The 18,822-nt window shown below is 38.4% G+C and overlaps 1 protein-coding gene across 1 annotated transcript; it reads left to right on the top strand.

The window, feature by feature from the left end:
• Positions 1-2,672: 2,672 nt before the first annotated feature.
• Positions 2,673-17,229, top strand: LOC119883207 (voltage-dependent T-type calcium channel subunit alpha-1H-like). The gene is made up of 31 exons (XM_038693804.1): positions 2,673-2,804; positions 3,194-3,321; positions 3,661-3,749; positions 4,359-4,518; positions 4,963-5,287; positions 5,572-5,664; positions 6,282-6,448; positions 6,827-6,881; positions 6,976-7,101; positions 7,563-7,711; positions 8,053-8,242; positions 8,391-8,513; positions 8,615-8,770; positions 8,912-9,004; positions 9,191-9,307; positions 9,559-9,644; positions 10,319-10,442; positions 10,788-10,856; positions 11,152-11,336; positions 11,508-11,634; positions 11,844-11,969; positions 12,285-12,374; positions 12,852-13,029; positions 13,471-13,637; positions 13,749-13,858; positions 13,944-14,077; positions 14,193-14,251; positions 14,820-14,898; positions 15,292-15,413; positions 15,884-16,042; positions 16,623-17,229. Exons 1-31 carry the CDS (start codon positions 2,688-2,690, stop codon positions 16,716-16,718), a joined length of 3,999 nt encoding a protein of 1,332 aa, XP_038549732.1. The 5' UTR covers positions 2,673-2,687; the 3' UTR covers positions 16,719-17,229.
• The last annotated feature ends 1,593 nt before the right edge of the window (positions 17,230-18,822 follow it).

Below are 18,822 nucleotides of genomic sequence, written 5' to 3'. Positions count from 1 at the left end.
TTTTTAAATGTGTTGATATTTGGGGACTGTAAGGTTTAGTATGTTTTTAAATGTGTTGTTTATATTTAGGTGAGGCTGAGTAATATTATTTTTTTAAATGTGTTGCACGTCTTCCCTGTTAATGTTAGCTAGCTAGGATAACTCAAAGTAAATCTTCAGACTTTATAAAAGGTCATACCAAGTGGACAACAGTGTGACTGCAGCCAAGCTATGGTCTTTTTCCTCTGGTAAGTGCTTTTGCTCAATTTGTGATTCTCATGTAGTTAATCGCTGTTTTTTCCTATGATATGCTAACTTAACATACCTCAGATGTTAATATTACATTGATTATCATGGGCTCAAGTTAGGTTAAATAGGGTGACTTAACAGTTAGTAACTAATATAGGTTACGTCAGCTTTACATAAGATTATACCTAAACACATTTTGATAACGTTAGCTGTCAATATGCAAAATTGAGCCCATAGTTACAGAGAAGGTTAATGTACACATTTTATTTTGACAGTTGTTACATGTGTTTGCCCAACCTCAGTCCCTCTGTAAATTTGGGGTGTCATCTGTAGTCACCCTTCCGTGTTTTTCACGGTAGTTAATGTTAAGGCTAGCTAACGTTAATCCTCTAAAGTCAGCATCACAGAATCTAAAAGGTTACAGATAAGACTGAAGCGATCAAAATTTAACTTTACAACACATTCAAACATATTATCTACATGGTTTGTAACAGCTAACGTTAAAGTATGGAAATGTTAAATATGATGGTGGTTGGGGTGGATCAACATTAAAATTAACTTTGATGAAGAATATCCAGAAATTGAGATCAATGATTTCTTGATATTCTTGATATTATTGTTTTAATTAATAGCATGTACGTTAATGTTTGAACTGGATAAACGGCCGTTTACTGTGACGTGTTTTCTTTTAAGCCGCTAGCTAACACTTAGCCACCTGATGCTAACGGTACTTCAACTTTACCATTCAGCTAACTCACTGGTGAATTTAACCTGAAGAAACTTTCATCAGTCGATAAATAATTGGGTCGAGTTTCTTATTTTTTGTGTGTCTGTTATTCATGTGTATGACTATGAAAGGCTAAGTTGCCATGTAGCAATCACGGAGCTAATGTTAGATTACAGTAACTTAAGGCTAGTCATTAAATAACTGTAACGGTGACCTGGTTAGAAAAACTGGTTCACTTGGCCGCAGTTTTGAGCGTCTAACTTGCTTCTGTCGCTAATAAAGTTACTAACTCGGGACATTTTGTCATTTCTCTTCTATAAAACAACTAAGGGGAAAATGCTTCCAGAAATGTGTAAAGAAAAGTTAACATTACCACCACAAGTGTAACGTTAGTGGTGTGCTGTGTAAGATAACACCTGGAGTTCAAAGCTGTTTTTAATTAGGGTGATAAGTTACATTTCACTGTAAAGTATTGTGCTTTTTACTACATGCGTTTAACAAGTTTAGTTATAGATACTTTACCGATGAGCAGTTTTAACTTATTTAACAGCCATCTCCCGGCGCCCTCATGTTTACTTGTGTCTCCCAGGAAACCTCCATTATTTGCATCAAAATTTATTATGAATGGTCTTTTGTCTGACGTCACCCAAGTTGCGCAGCTGCTCTCTGCGCAGGCAGACGGGACAGCTAATTTATCTGTTGAAATGTCAGGGCAGGAAGGTGATGCACCTAAAACATCCAAACACAGCTGCAAATTTAAGCAGAGGTGAACTGAAAAGTCCCCTCCGTCTCCCCCTCCACTGAACAAAATTCCATATATCCAAACTTAAACGTTGGCAGATATGCCAGTCTGCATAATGCAAAACATAAAACAACAACAGTACACTAAATGATTTTATTCTTGTAATGAAGTATAGTATTACTTTAACTCAAGTAAAGGCGATGTACTTGTGTCTTTGTGCGGAGGCGTTTAGCCAACATTACATGTTATAATGGAGGAGTATGGAAATTTGTTTGTGGTGCCCATAGCACTGAAAAATTACACTTCAGAAACCAAACAACAACATGTCTTTGCAGGAACAATGTCCCAGTTACTTTGGAATATGTTGTATGTTGTTTTATTTGTGGCTTTTTTCTGTCTCTCCTTCCATTTTCCTCTCTCACATGCCTGCTTTCCCCATTTTTCCCCCTCTTCTCTTCACCTCTTTCCAACCACTTTCTTTTTGACCTCCCTCCAGAGAATACGTACTTGAACTTCATCATGACTGATTGTGAGGGACAGAAGGAGGAGCCGGGGGAGGTGGCGCTCACTGTACCAGAAGAAGTTCTTGACTCCGAGGATCAGGAGAGGCCCTACCGCTACCTGGCCCCTGTGGTTTGGCACTGCTTGAAACAAACAACAAGACCCCGTAACTGGTGTCTGCAAGTGACCAATACAGAATATCCTTTTTTACTGCTAGGAGTCTAAAAATACCAAATATGTATGTGTAATAATAATAATACAAACACATTTTAAGTATTATTACATATCAAAACATTATGTATATTTCTGAGTGTATCTAAAGGATTCACAGGCGTCTTTTTCTCACCTGTCTGGCTGACGCAGATTAAAACTTTACGACACTGTAAAAAAATCGGCCATTATTAATCACATTAGGTTCTTCTAGTATGTAATCCTTCTTTGTTGATTAATTATATGAATGAATGAATATGATCTCTCATCCTATGTGTTATGACCTTAACCTCTTCCTCCACGTGGTTTGATAATGTGTCCATACTGATGGTCCTGCTTAACTGTGTGACTCTGGGCATGTACAAGCCCTGTGAAGAGATGAACATCACTCTAGAGGTTAGTGGGACCCCTGCAGTGTTATTATTGGACACTGGCAGTGGAATCTTTTTATCTTTTACTGAATCTTTAACACCTTTCAAATACACTTAAAAGTGTTTAATCTGCATTTCCTTCCTCTCCATGGTAACACACCTTCCAAAACTGTTTACCTCAGTTTCTATTATTGCAGCGTGACTAGATACCTGTGCTGTGATCTTTCATTGGCTACATTGTGTATCTGTAAATAAGTGGCCATATCACGTTTCATTTGAGACCAGCTAAATTAGCAACATAAAAAGCTAAAGATAATCAAAATGTCTTTCTGTATTAGTAGTAAATAGTATTTTGCCACCGTTGTTGTTTTTTTACTGTATGTTTAATCGTACATTTTTTCTTTTATCTTGGAGGATGTATTCTTTGTTTTCTTTGTGATGGAAATGCTCATCAAGATGGTGGCCCTGGGAATCTTTGGCTATGAAGGAAGTTACTTCAGCAACAACTGGAACAAGTTTGACTTCTTCATCAACTTGGAAAAGTTAGTATCCCACAATGCCTATGGCTCATGCGGACAAATCACTCTTGTTGTTTTTTTCATAGTCACCTTAGGAAAACATTATATTTAATTTCTTTAAGTTTTAAAGACGACATGCTCAATCACAGCAGTACTCTTACTTTCAAACCAGAAACACAGTAAAGTTTGGACAGCTTTGGTCAGACTAGCCTGAAGTTTTGACTGTATTTTAGAAAAGGCATTCCTCAAAAAGGTTTTTGAACCAACAACTTCTACGTTTTTCATATTCAGTGTTAGAATGTGTGTACATTTCATGCAAAATAAGACTCATCTCCCTGTTTCTGTCTGAAACTCTCCCGTCAGGTTGTTGGAGTATTTTTTAGCTTCTCTTGGCATTCGCTTAAGAGTCGGTCAGGCGCTCAGGCCAATGCGACTGATAAGCAGAATAACAAGTAAGTCGTAACTTTAATGAGTAGTTGAAGTCAGAAATGGGCTAAACTTTCCAGACAAACCTACGAAGCAGCTGACCAATGAGAGCAGACTGTTGTGAACAGCATGCAAACTTATTCTAGTTAGACTCCCAAATAAAAGTATGAACCTGAAAATGATCATCATATGGTCTCTTTAAATAATCTTTAGAGTGGAGTAATTTTATATTTTCAAAATACCCCAAACTACTATAAATGCATTTTCCTGTATTTTTAAAATGCTACATACTGTGTGTGTGTGTGTGTGTGTGTGTGTGTGTGTGTGTGTGTGTGTGTGTGTATTTTATCTTGATACATTTATTTGAGGGGTATTTTGTCTTTTGTAAAAAGATCCATTTCAATGTATTGTTGCCCATCTCTGTATGTTGTCATGTTAATCTTGTAGATAATTATATTAGCAAAAGATTTCCAAATTTCACTGTGACTGGATGTCAACTGCTGTGATGTGTGTGTGTGTGTGTGTGTGTGTGTGTGTGTGTGTGTGTGTGTGTGTGTGTGTGTGTTTGTGATGTGTGTGTGACATGAAGTATTAGTAAAAATAAATTCTGATTCTTTTTGTGTTTATTTGTGCAGGTATGCGAGGCTTGGTGTCAGTACTCTTGGACACTGTGCCGATGCTTACAAATGTTCTCCTCCTCTACCTCTTTGTCATCCACATCTTCTCCGTTGTGGGAGTCCAGCTGTGGGCGGGGCAGCTGCTCAACCGCTGCTTCCTGGGAGAGGACATTCCCGCGTAAGGAAATTGCTTAGTCTGCTCTTCCAGTGTTTGTATTTATTCCACTTCTCTCTGGGCTAGAAGTTGCACAAATGGCCTCCAGATATTGCTCTAATTTACAATATGTAATGTGATGATGTGTGAACTGCAAATCCTCACAATTGTGAACATTTTGCATAAATAACTTAGGTTATACTAAGTTAATATCCTGCCATTTAAACTGGAAGTGAGTTGTAGTGTGTCAGTTAACTGCCAAATTTGACAACAAATCCTACATCCTGTTTTTTTCAATTTTTCACTCTTTGTATCTATGTATCGCTTATATGACCATATATACATTCATTCTTTATTTCTTAACATGTAGCACATACACCCTGTCATGTGAAAACTAAAAGCTATGTAATGATAACTATAAAAAAGCAATTCTAGTGTGTAAAAGCTTATCATTCTTTTTCTATTCAGAATGTACAATGTGTCCTTAAGTCCATACTACACGTCCACGTATGGTGAAAATGTCCCATTTATCTGTTCGCCTGATGACAAGAATGGGATGGTACACTGCCATGATGTTCCACCTTACAAAAAGGGTGGGGAAACCTGCTCATTGGCTGCACCCCACCATGTTTCAGCTCCAAATGAGTTAGTCCCCACAGGGGCTGGGGCCAGTGCTAACACCTGTGTGAACTGGAACTTGTACTATAATGTCTGTCGTGCTGGGGACCACAACCCTCACTTGGGAGCCATCAATTTTGATCACATCGCCTATGCCTGGATAGCCATTTTTCAGGTAAGAGGGGCTTTGATATGTGTAGAAATACATTTGGATTTGGACATGCTGAAGAAAAAACACAATGATGAGCAGTCAGAATTTTTTGCACTTGTCAGACATGAAATTTATGGTTCTTGTGGGTTTTGGCGGATGGGACTAATGTTCTCTCTGTCATACACTATCATCGATCTATCATAGCAAAGTCTAGCTTTCATCTGGCTGGAGAAAGCTTATTAAAGTGTTAAAGTGTTGCCACAAAGTAATATTTTATTTGCATCACTCTCTGTCTCTCTCTACCGTAGGTAGTCACGATGGAAGGATGGATGGAGATCATGTTTTATTTTATGGATGCTTATTCCCCCTGGAGTTTTATATTTTTTGTATTCGTCACCCTGGTAAGTCCCCACTTAGTTAACAACTTTATTATTTGACCGTTCTCATAGGTCTCAAAAAACTACCTCAAAAAGAGGTTTTGGTATTCTTCCAGACTGATCACTTTTTGGTTGCACTTGACATGGTCATGGTCTGTAAAGCTGGTTAAATAACTTAATTGACATCTATGAAAATCCAACAGCAGCAGCAAAATACACTGAAATTTGAGTTTTGATTTGGTCTAAAATATCACACATTTGAGCTTTATTCTATGCTCTATTGCACTGAGATAGAATACACTAAAGTCAATCTGAGTTGGGGCATTTAGTTTCAGGATGAGAAGCAATAATTGAAATATACATTTTAATGCTGCCCTCATTTACACAGTCTGCATAATTATTGTTTATAAGTTTATTGTGTGTTACTCCTCAAAGAGAGTTATGGTTAACACTTGGACTGCAGTCCTGTTTGATGAACAACTAAACTATTTGCAGTGTTGTGTGGGTTACCTTTTCCCTGTTGGGTCTAAATTAAATTGGAGGCAGTAATCCCAAATATGCAAATGCTGCTAGTCCAATTTCTATGAAGCGGAGTTTTGCAACCCTTGCTCTAAATAGCTACACTTTACTTCCCCAACCAGATGGGCTCCTTCATCATGATGAACGTGTACGCAGTCGTCATCGCCACCCAGTTCTCAGAGAGTATGGAAAGAAGGACAGGAAAGCCTCTTGCTGACGCTGTGTCCATCACTAAGTTCTGTGACAAGTTAACCTGCTGGCTGCGGAAGATCTCCCGTAGATACAACAGGTCAGTAACTGGAAATGTACTACTAAATAGCACTTAAAACACTTTGCTGTGGTCAGATTTGCAGTCTCCAGTGGCATGTGTGTACAACCAAAGTTTAAATATATTTTAGATATTACTCTTGTTCAGCCTTGTTCAGGTCTCACTGTGTCTATGTGTCTGGAGCATTTTATTGGACATTTTGATCAAACTAAATGTGTTATGTTCTCAGCATTTAATTGTTTAGTTTGCATTAGAGACACAAATGAACTAATGCTTTCAAAAGCAAACAAACACCCAACACACACTACCAGGGGAAAAAAACCCATTAAGTCTCAATTTAACCAGAAAAGAACACCCTCTATTTTCACTTATTGTTATGTCTTGTCCTTTTACCAATAGACATCGTAACAAAGTACAACCTAATGGCAGTAGCAGCTTGAACACGTCCTCATTGGTGAGTCCAGTCAGAATCTCTCTGCTCTACCACCAGCAGCAGCATTGTTGCCTCAATAACGAGAGGTCACTTAACTGACTCCCCTGTCTTTCAGGCTCAGGCCTGGATACCCATCAAGAATACAGCTGAGAGGACTGTCAACAGTAACCTCTTTGACCGAGGGATCATGTTTACAGTTGTACTCTGTATTTTGACCATGGTCGTAGAGCACAACGGGCAGGTAATGTGTTTTCGTCTGCTTACTACAGTATCTGTCTACTCGAGTGTGTAAGGTGAATGATAGACCTGAGCAGCTGAAAGGTTCAAAGCTAAAATGGCTCTGGCTGAGAGCTGCTTTAGCCATTTCCTGTAATTCAGGAAATATTTCAGGTTTACCACACGCATTTGGACTTAAGTATTTTGTCATGCTGGGGATGAAGAGAGATAATTCCATACTAATTCTCATACCCCAACAGGAAGACTAGAATGAGATGTAAACTATTTCCTTTTCCTTTTCTTCCTTTACGTAACTGTTCTTTTTTGAATATTTTATATTGATTGCTTGTCTTATCACCCTCCCTATCTTTGCATTTTCACATTCTCTTGTTTTCTGTTGCCCCCTTTCTCCATCTATATCTCTGTTCCACTCTGTCCTTTCTTTCTTCCTCTCATTGTATTTATTTCTTCCTTCTCTTCCTACAGCCTGAGGAGATGACACAAGTGTTACAGATCAGTAACATCATCTTCACCATTGTATTTGTTCTGGAGATGGTCTTAAAGCTGGTGGCTCTCACATGGAAGTACTTTACGGACCGAAACAACATGTTTGACTTTGTCATCGTTATCATCAGGTAATATGGTCCTGTGTAGTCTGACTTTTGACCTCTGCTTATTGCTTTGTCTTGTAATACTGTTTCATTGGAGCCACCCATTTAGTTTTTTGAGAATGGTACACAAAAGCTGTTGCAGAATTAAGATAAATTCATTGTTTCTATCATATTGGAGTAGGATGACACTTACTCAGCAGTGTGAGACTTCAGTGCTTGGAATACAATGTATACCAGCACTTATAACCAGTAACAGGCTGGATTTAAGTAAAACTAGCACAGTATTACCTATAATCTCATGATACAGTATATTAAATCACACAGAAGTTGCCAACAGTGTATTAAAATGTGGCTGTTTTTTTCAGTTTGTGGGAGATAATTGCTAAAGCTGATGGCAGGTTGTCAGTTCTGCGGGCATTTCGCCTGCTGCGGTTTGTGAAGTTGGTTCACTTCTTCCCTTACCTGAAGAAACAGCTGCAAGTGCTGAATATGGCAGTGGAAGGAGCAGCCCCACTCGGTGGGCTACTGCTGTTTGTCATTTTCATTTTTAGGCAAGTACACACATGCAGACACAAAAATCCTTCCTTCATCTGTTTGTAGCTGTAATGTTGCAGGAAAACCAAATGGTTTTGTATCACTAGAATGATTATCACCCACACGACGCAGATATTTAAATGATTCTGACTGAATTTTGTTGTTTCTTTGCAGTGTACTGGGTATGCAATTGTTTGGTTGTAAACTTAACATCAAGACACCATGCGGAGACATCGTCCCTGACCAAAAAAACTTTGACACACTACTCTGGTCCATGGTCACAGTGTTTGAGGTTAGTTTTTGACTTTACAATTTGTGCCACTGTCATTTTATTGCATCATCATGCAAGTTGTGCCTCAACCTCTGTCTCTTCTATTAAATCTATCAATCCAGCTTCTGACTCAGGATGACTGGAATCTGGTGCTGTACAACACGATGGCTGCTACCTCCCCATGGGCCGCTCTCTACTTTATTGCGGTCATTGTGTTTGGAAAATCTGTTCTTCTCAATGTTCTTGTGGGCATAGTGGTTGACAGCTTCCAGGCAAAGGTAAGGCCTTCTTTCTTAGTTTTCTCCAATAGCTAGATTGTTTATACTTTACTGAAAAACACGTCAATGTTGCTGTGAAGTACGTCACACTGAAACACTAACATGCACACCTATGGCAATCTCTGTTTCCTGTTGTTCCAGCGCTCCTCAGATTCTGATCAAATTGATCCCTGTGGGTCCGCCAGCTCCTCTCCAAACAACTTGGCCTCTTCACAGAGAGATAACAAGAAAAATGTAAGTTCCTATGAGTCATAGATTCCAAATTGTGGTTTCTGAGCTAGTGCTTGTGTTGAGCGAGTTGTTTACTTCCCCCTTGTTGAGATACTAGTTACAGTTTGGAGACCCAAGGTGCTGTACTTTCTCAAACATACCAAGTATCCTACACTCCCCTTTGCTCAACTCTGTTTCATGTTGTTTCAGGACCACTCAAGCCACAACCAAGACAGCACTGTCTCTCACCCTGGGCCCAGCAGATCCCCTGCGATTAACTCAGCCCCCGAGGAAGACTCTGCACCTCTAGATGCCAATGAGGACAATGTAAGTTCCTAAGAGTTAAAGTTTTCAAAATTTGGTTTGCAATTCAACTGAGAGTTAACCCTTAGCGAAGATTTTACAAGATTTACCACCAGTGACTAGGTGGTGTGATCAAAACCGCTTTTGGATTTTAAATAAATTGTCACTTTTCTTAGCAACATTTTGCTAGTGTAATGCTGCTCTTCAGAGTTGCTTGTGGTTATTTTATTTAGGATAAAGACATGTGACTGATGTGTAACTATTCACCCCTGCAGAAGCCTTTGAACTTGACCCAGAAAGTGCGCCGCTGGTGCAAAGAGCATGAAGAGTGGTCATTCTACATATTGTCTCCACTGAACAGGTAAGTCTCAGAAACACAAAAACACACATCATTTCATCTGGGTTAAATGAAATGATTGGTTGGCCTACCTGCCTGTCTACCTGCGTGCACTCTGCCCCTGCACTCACTGGGAGTGGCTTTACAGGGAGACCTGAAAGGAGGGGTGGGATTTTTTTGGTTGTATGCTTTCAAAATCTAGTTTCTCCAATATTACCTACTGTAGCTTTAATCCATCTATTCATTTTCTGCTCAGTTATCAGGATTCAGAATGCATTACCTTGATTATTTAGAACATTAGGAATTATTGTTATATACTACTGGGAACTAATGAAAATATACTAATAAATAATTCAATTCTTCTTATCATGTGGTCTTCCATGATGCTTTCATACTCTGGCCAGTATGATCGTGAAACAAGTATTAAACTGTGTTAGTTTTTAAAAGTTAATAAACGCTGTAGTATCATGGGTGATTTTAGCCAGTCAAATCAAATCTGATTGGATACATTTAAATGACAATTTCATAATATTTTAATGTTTTACAGGAAGCAAAAGACATATAAAATGTATTCATATATAAATTAATGTTTGTTTTGACTCCCTCCTTTTTTCACTGATAGCTATTTTGATTAACGTGTGTGTGTGTGTGTGTGTGTGTGTGTGTGTGTGTGTGTGTGTGTGTGTGTGTGTGTTTAGGTTCCGTATCTGTTGCCTTCGTGTGATCTCTCACAAGATGTTTGACCACATGATTCTGCTCTTTATTCTCCTTAACTGTGTCACCATTGTTTTGGAGAGGCCTGGAATAGACTCTAAAAGCATGGTGAGACACACATATACTGAATGTAACCTACAGTAACTTTTACTGCAGACAGGGATATACAGTGAACCCTCACAGAGTGTTGAGACACACATATCCAATCTGAAGCACACAAGCATAGTAAAATAAATATAGACAGATGCACGTGTCCACAGAGATGTGATGAGAAATAGCAAATACAGCGTCACCGCAGTCTGATGAACAGACACACATGCACCCTACACACACTTCCACTCTGTCAAGCTGGATGTTATGTATTTAGTAAAACAAATAATATGTAATAGTAGTTTGATCAGATGTAATACAAAATACATACAAGTTAAAAATGAATCTCACTCTGCCCTTTAGGAGCGATGGATGCTGGATTTGTCTAATTACGTATTCTCTGCTGTCTTCCTGGTAGAGATGCTTGTTAAGGTAAACGTCAGTTTTGTTTTTTTAACTGTAGAGCTCTATGGCCATTGTAACTGAGATGGTATTGTATATTCTGATAGATAAATTACTTTATGACTTTTTAGCTGTTAATTGAGTTGACATCCGAAATGAAATGATACATACATATATATATATATATATATATATATATCATTTTATGTATATACTGCAAATTATTCTACAATTTTGGATATACTTTTGGATCAAACATTTCTACCTTTTTAAGGAATCCATAATGTTTTAATGTTAAATTGGCGTATTGTTGCTTTAATACCAGGTTCTGGCTCTTGGTTTGATATTTGGGAAGGAGAGCTACTGCCGGTCTTCCTGGAATATCATGGACGGTTTGTTGGTGATTCTGTCTTTAGTCCACATCCTCGTCACTTTTGTCAGTACGGTTGATAGTCACATGCTGGGCATCCTCAAAATGTTACGCCTGCTACGGATTCTTCGCCCACTGAGGTATACAATTTATTTTTGTGTATATTTGATGTCTGTGTGGGTTGATACCAGTTAATATGTTCATGTACTGTCTGTGTGTAAGCATACCATATTATTTCATATCATTTTGTGTCTGTAGTTACGTGTGCTGCCTCTTACAAACATCTGTTTGTTTATGTTTGTGTGTTCCAGGGTAATCGAGCAAGTTCCGAAACTGAAGCTGGCTGTGGAAGCTCTGATGGCCTCAGTTAAACCCATCAGGAACATCCTTCTCATTTGCTTCGCCTTCTTCTTTTTCTATGGCATCCTTGGGTTGCAGGTGAGTTGACACATACACACACACACACACACACACACACACATGATCCCTGGTCAGCTTTTAGTCAAGTAATCATAGTAAACACCTCTGTTGAGTGTAATAGCCAACTAGCTTTGATGTAATTGATGTAATCGAGAAATTGAGATGATGTCAGGACAAATAAATTAACACTACAGACACTCTATCTCTGTCTTACACAAACGCTGTAGTTGTTCAAAGGGAAGTTCTACTACTGTGTTGGTGCGGACATAAGAAACATCACCAACAAGACTGATTGTCTGTCTGCCAACTATCACTGGATACGAAAGGAGTACAACTTTGACAATCTGCTTCAGGTACAGACTAACCCACCGAGCACACAGGACAGGTTTTAGATATTGTCTTAAAATTGTTCATGTTCAGCCAATCAGCATGATCACGTGATCTATCAATATGTATATTATGATGGAGATGTGGATCCAGAACTTCCAAACGAACACATTAAGATGATCACATTGGATGATGGATTGCATACACTGTGTGCTGTCTAGTTTCTTTTTAAGTTGCTTAAACAAAAGCATCATATTCATCTAAATATAACGAATGTGTATACTGGAAAAAAATAGACCTGGGGTGTTGACTTACCAGTTATTTCTCTGTTTCCCATTCAGGCTCTGATGACGTTGTTTGTAATGTTCTCCAAAGATGGCTGGATGAACATCATGTATGATGGGCTGGATGCTGTGGGAGTGGACCAACAGGTATATTTACTGGCAAAGTATTTTATTGATGTGTTTACATTGTTATTTATATGATAAAGGAACAAGGGACTATGCAGTCTTGATGTTCATTGTGACTGAGTTTCGTTCTTCTGCTAATTCATTTTCAAATGGCACAGAAATAAATGGAAACTACTGGCAGCCTGGAGCAGTTGGAACAATATAGCTAAATATTTGTAAATGTATAGCATATATTTGAGGACGCAGTTTGTTAACAACTGTCAATAACAGATGGAATAGGGATGGTTGAATTATCCTCTGTACAAGTCAGTAACTAGTTGGTTGCCTGATCCCATAGCCAAAGTGTTACAGTCTGCATGACACCCATCCTCACAACAATGGATAGGCTGGAGCAAGCACATGTCAGCATGCAGAAGGAGATATTAAACACACGAGTTCTACAGACAGCAGTGTAATAAATGTGTCCTCAATGTCTCCTCTCTGCTCTTCTCCTCTCAGCCTGTGAGGAATCACAACGAGTGGATGCTGCTCTACTTTATCTCCTTCATGATTATAAGCTTCCTTCTCCTCGATATGTTTATTGGTGTAATGGTGGAGACCTTCCACCACTGTCAGCAGAATCAAAAAAGAAGAGATCGAGAGTTACTAGAAGAGGGAGGAAAAGTCCAGTGCAACAGTAAGGAGAATGAAGGGGCTTGTTGCGGGTCTATTTTTCTGAGCGTTTCCTTTCAGAGTCTAAAAAAAAAAAGAGAAAGGCTGGTTAGGTCATGCAAACAGAGGCTGATCATATTGGCCAGTGTGATGCATGTATTCAGACCGTTTTAACAGAGCTAAAAACAGCTGCAGCTCGATGTAACATTGATGAGAGGAACATTAAACATAAAAGTGTGGACCATCAAACCAAAAAATAACAATCTGGAAGACTTTGAGATGCTCTGTAGACCTGAGATGAACTGGAGAAAGGTGATTATTCCCTTTGGGTTCACCACTCTGAGCGACTCCTTTCACATGCGTGTAGCCATGTGATCCATTGTTGATATAAAGATATTGATTAGGGCAGCTTTACATGTTTTTAGTGTTTGTTACATATTTGTGTCCCTTCTTTGTGTGTGTGTAGACATGTGTGTTCCAGAGCCTGCACAGATGCCATATTACACTCACTACTCCACCATACGACGAGCTATCCATTCTCTGTGTACCAGCAACTTCTTGGACCTCTTCATGATTGTCATCATTGTCATCAGTGTCGCAGTGATGGCTATCCAACATTACAATCAACCTCCGGTAATGCACACACACATACAGTCACTGCCTGCAGGAGTTGAAAGCTCTGAACTGCCACAAAAAATTTATTTGCATGGGCTTTGTAGAATAAACCTTTCTGTGTCTGCTCAGTATATAGAGAAGATTACGGAGTATTCCTTCTATGTGTGCACCATCATCCTGATCATTGAAGTCCTGCTGAAGCTCGTGGCGTTTGGCATATGGAGGTTCATAAAAATCAGGTGACACAGAGTGAGCAAGAAATTATTTTCCCTTATTTGCATTTGTGTGTAAGCACTGTGTTTAATGACGTTTGCATGTGTTTAGTTGGAATCTGCTGGACGTTGCTGTACTCACGGTTTCCATCATCGGCATCGTTTTGCACAAGATGAACATGGCAGACACAGTTCCCATTAATCCCAGCATCCTGAGAGTATGTAGAGTACTCAGACTAGCACAAGGTACTATACACGCACTCAAAGTGAAATCTGTGTGTGTGTGTGCGCGCGCGTGTGTGTGTGTGTGTGTGCACTTATGGTATAAGTTATCCATGACCACTCTTGTGTCTCTCTTCAGTCCTAAAAGTCAAAAAGCTAAGAATTCTGCTAAAAACCATCATGAAGACTCTCTCACAGGTAAACACAGACACTGTGGGATTTATTTAGTTTGTTGTCTGATTCATTATGAATGTAAAGTGAGTATAAATTAATTTATTTTGCACAGGGATAACCTTGCTCTTGCTGCATTTGTTCTTGATGTTTACCCACATTACAGTATGCAGATTCTTTCCCTGAGGTATCTCTGTTTGTGCTCTGTTTGCACATTAGAAACCCTATGACAGTGCTGTGCAACCCAGTCAGTTTTATTATTAACTTTGCATATTAATAAAAACTAAACACATCAGATAGGGCCTAATATTCAAATTAGTCATAAAACTCAAGTTAGCTGTACAACAGCATTAAGGGATCATCTGAAGATCAACAGGAGGAAGTGTTGAGTTTGCATCAACAGACAACAGTTGCAGCAGCAAATTAACAAAGCAAATGGGAAAACCCAAATGTTCAAAAGATGACATTCCTAAATGTCTGCAATGATAGCCTGTCTCAAATAAAGTAGTTCCTTTTAGCTGAGGCCCCTGGTTGAGTATTTAGAATATCTACATTGTTTGTTGTGCAGGAGATATAACATTGATTATGATTCCAGGTGGGAAATATTTGTCTGCTCTTCACATTCTTTTTCTTTATCTACGCTGCGGTGGGAGTGGAGCTCTATGGCAAGCTAGGTCAGTCACACTACTAGCAGAAAACACACGTACACACGGGGTTACAGCAAAGGATTATGGTTCTAGAGATGACCTCAGTATCAACATTGTTGCCAAGGAAAGCCAGAAACCCTTTAGCTGAACCTCAAGTAGTAGTAAACCTCAGGAGGCAGCCTAGTAAATACCACAGTCACCCCAGAGCATCATTTATCCATTAGCTAATCCTTTTATAAAATCATAATGGACCACAACATAGTTACATTTGGATAAATACTACAGGCCCACTCTAATGCCACATCTTTTTAGCTGACTCAAACACACGTCTGAAGGATTTTATTGGTTGAAGTCAACAGGTCCACAGCGCACTGATATCAATATCTGGATGTCTGTGCTGTGTGTCTCTGTGTTAATCAGAATGCAATGATGACCGCCCGTGCCTGGGTTTACGCCCCGAAGCCAACTTCAGACATTTTGGGGTGGCCCTGCTCACGCTGTACGGCGTGTGCACCGGAGACAACTGGAGCGTGGTTTTGAAAGTATGTACTCACTCATACATTTACACAAGCTCTATATATACAGCATGTTATCCCCTATTGAAACCGTCGTTATGTGAGGGATAATTACCCAACAATTACAAGCACTATACCTTTGAAGGGAATTATCCCACTATATCATATCATTAATCATCATCATTAATTCAATTTGCAGTTCTTTTAACAAACTTATTTTTTCTGTCATTAGTACCACATTTTGTATTACTTCACTGGAAACTTCTCACAGAATCATTAGGGAATTCTGACTAAATTACAGACCCATAAAATAAAGCATTATAGTAATGTTTTTTTCTAACTTTTGCTGTACCATTTAGTTTCCAATTGTCAAATTATTATAATTACTGTGGTTATTAAACAGTTAAGATTTCTGAGAAAGAATGGTTTTGTCATGTTGCCTCCAGTCTGTGTGCCAGTCCCTCTTCCTTTCTGAATCTTGCTCTGTGTCTCTCAAGGACGCAATGAGAGAATGCCATCCGGGTGACCACGGCTGCATAAGCTACCTTTCCTGGGTTTCTCCGTTGTACCTCATCAGTTTCGTGGTTATGGCCCAGTTTGTGCTAGTGAACCTGGTGGTGGCAACAATTATGCAAGCGCTGGAGGACACGAACAAGGTACAGTACATACAGCTGTTCTTTGGTAAGAACAGCTGTAAAGCTAATATTTAATTTGGTACTAATTCTAGGTACTGTCATCAAAATATAAAAAGAGTAAAGTTTCCAATAATTAATGGATAATAAATTGATAATTACTTGGGTTTGAATTGAGCCATTCTTTCAAGGAATATTCTTTCTCAGAACTTTAGAAACAAATCACTGTAGCAAATGAATCTTACTTGTGATTTTACTGCAATTTATTGTACAAAGAAAAAGTGCAGTGCAAATTACAGGAAAGATGTCCTTGTTAGTCTGAATGATCCACCAAACAAAATATGAAAACGTCGAGAGCATCCGGTGGATTATCCAGAGTAAGAGCTCAACATCCTTACCAGACCCCTACATCATCAACAGCTAAAATCAATAATAGATTGTTTGTTTTTTTAGATAGGATTGTGCTGTGGGAGGAACCATGACATGGACAAAATAATAATAATAAACAAAGCACTGATTTCTGACTTTGACGTTGCCATACCAATGTAAGAAGAATATGTTTATATTTCACAACAAACCTACTGACTGCTGTCTTCTCCCAAAGGAGGAAGGAATGCATGACGAGGCCCGGCTGTCTCCAGGGGAGAGTGACAGACCCAGTGCCAGCCACGTCAATGCAGAGGGCTCCTCAGAGACGTGAGGTCGCACAGAAATTATTTACTTGTTTTGAGGAGTAATGTATATGTTTGATTTAATGCCACATGTTGGTTTTAATGGCATTTGGTTTTATCATCTTAGAGGGATTTTGAAATTGTATAATGTTTTAATTATTATTTTCTTATTTTAATTAACAATATTTTGTAAATAAATTGTATATATTTGATTTAATGCCACATGTTTTTTTGATGGAAGTTGTTTTTATCTTCTTATGTTATTAGAGTGATTTTGAAATTGTAGAAGGTTTTAATTATTAGTTTCTCATTTTAATTAGCGATATAAACTGTGTAAATAAATTGTATATATTTGATTTAACTTAATGTTTAAGCTATTAGAGTGATTTTTATACAGTTAGTTGTTGGTAATTGATATTAAATATATAATTTTCTAGTTATCGTTCTTGTTTTCAAGTAGTAAACTGTGTATAGATGTTTTTCATTTTGACTATGTATAAATTTCCGATATAATTTTTCTTGAATAAATGTAATCAACCTGATTTACACAGACACTTTTTTTTTATCCACTATTTTGTTGTTTGAAGTAGTGATATAAACTAGCTTTAATCTGGGAGTAGTAAAAGTGTAAAGAGATGAACAGGGTTACACAAGGAATTTTCAAACATCTCCGGAACATGACTCATAATACAGCAGACACATTGTACACAGAAAACAAACACTGGGGAAAAGAAAAGCAACTTATTTTAATAAATACATTTCAGTGTTATTTTAAATATTTTAAATCCTAAACACATAAATACATATAATATATGTGGTTTAGGGCTGAAGTCCACTTACTTTAAGGGTTGGTGGATGTTGCTGGACCATTTGGGAACATGTAACAAATGCATGAAAACATGGAACAGCTATAAGCTACTTTTAAACAGGAAGTGGAAACTTGATCTTTGAAGGCCTCAGATTTTCCTCCTTCAGGGGGGAGACCATTGTCCCAGTTCCATTGTACATACTACTTGTATTATCTGCATTGTCAGAGTACACTGTTTTTGCAGTTTACAATAAATCAGACACTCTACCATTTTGTTCTGACAGGAAATGATGAAATAAAGCACTGATCTTGTCTACCTATCACACTGACCTTGGAAACGCTATAGTCAAGAAAAACACTAAATGTTTTTCAAAGATTTAATTCTGTATTGTTTTTTCCCAGGATCTTCCTCTGCTGCCTCACCCTGCAAAATTAGCTTGAATGTATTTCAGCGGCTGCATTTCTTCTCTGCATTGTAGTACAATGTATGTTAACAGTCATTTCTCAAAGCACTTTTACACTACATCTGCATTCACCAGTCACAAACATTCATACACTGGTGGAACAGCCACCAGGGGCAATTTGGGATTCAGCATCTTGCCTGAGGACACTTTGACATGCAGTCAGGGGATTCAACCACTGACCTTCCGATTAACAGCCAACCCGCTCTACCTCGTGAGCCACAGCCGCGCCCCGCCTTAGTATTGTGTACCTTAGTATTCAGCACTTTTGCATAAGAGTGGAAGGAAATTGTCCAACAGTCTCATAATTTAATTTAAAAGCAAAGAATCATGCAAACATTTGTGGAAGTCAGTCTGAGTGGCAGGTCCTGCAGATCCAAGATAATATAATTATAAATGATGAAGCAAGGACTTTATATTAGAAAACTGCATATTGCAGCCAGTCATTAAAAGAGAAAATTGTTTTCTCCTTCATATAATTGATTTCCTGGTACACACAAGCTAAGGTTTTATCAGGGCTTACAATCTGTCATTTGGTCATCTTCTGCAAGTCAAACCATAGGTTGGCTTCCATAGTTAATTATAGTAGGGCCCAAGTACATGTTATAAATATAATGTTCCTCAATTATGTGGCACACAACATTTCCAGGCCAAAAAAATATTTATAAGACATGTCTGTGTTACAGGCCATGTGTCATTTAATATGATAAGGATGCCACATGCCCAGTTAGTCTTGTTATTTTAACTTTTAAGTGTTTTTGTTTGCAGTGCACAGTTGCATCCTGTCTCCGTCCGTGTTTAAAAACGTACACGGACCCGGTCGGGAACCACAAACTGTATTTCAATTTCCAACCTTGTTGTAAT

Source organism: Micropterus salmoides, unplaced genomic scaffold (genome assembly GCF_014851395.1).
Source record: "Micropterus salmoides isolate LMB-PRFRI ecotype aquatic unplaced genomic scaffold, ASM1485139v1 Ms_hic_scaffold_1, whole genome shotgun sequence".
Lineage (NCBI taxonomy): Eukaryota > Metazoa > Chordata > Actinopteri > Centrarchiformes > Centrarchidae > Micropterus > Micropterus salmoides.
Note: the sequence above shows the minus strand (reverse complement) of the source record. Positions and strands in the feature narration are given on the sequence as shown.

Bases quoted from the DNA above. Each gene is read 5' to 3' on its own strand.
- LOC119883207 (XM_038693804.1), top strand. From the start codon at position 2,688: ATGACCTTAACCTCTTCCTCCACGTGGTTTGATAATGTGTCCATACTG. The intron at 3,322-3,660 runs GTTAGTATCCCA...CTCTCCCGTCAG, and splicing joins TTCTTCATCAACTTGGAAAA to GTTGTTGGAGTATTTTTTAG. The intron at 5,288-5,571 runs GTAAGAGGGGCT...TCTCTACCGTAG, and splicing joins CCTGGATAGCCATTTTTCAG to GTAGTCACGATGGAAGGATG.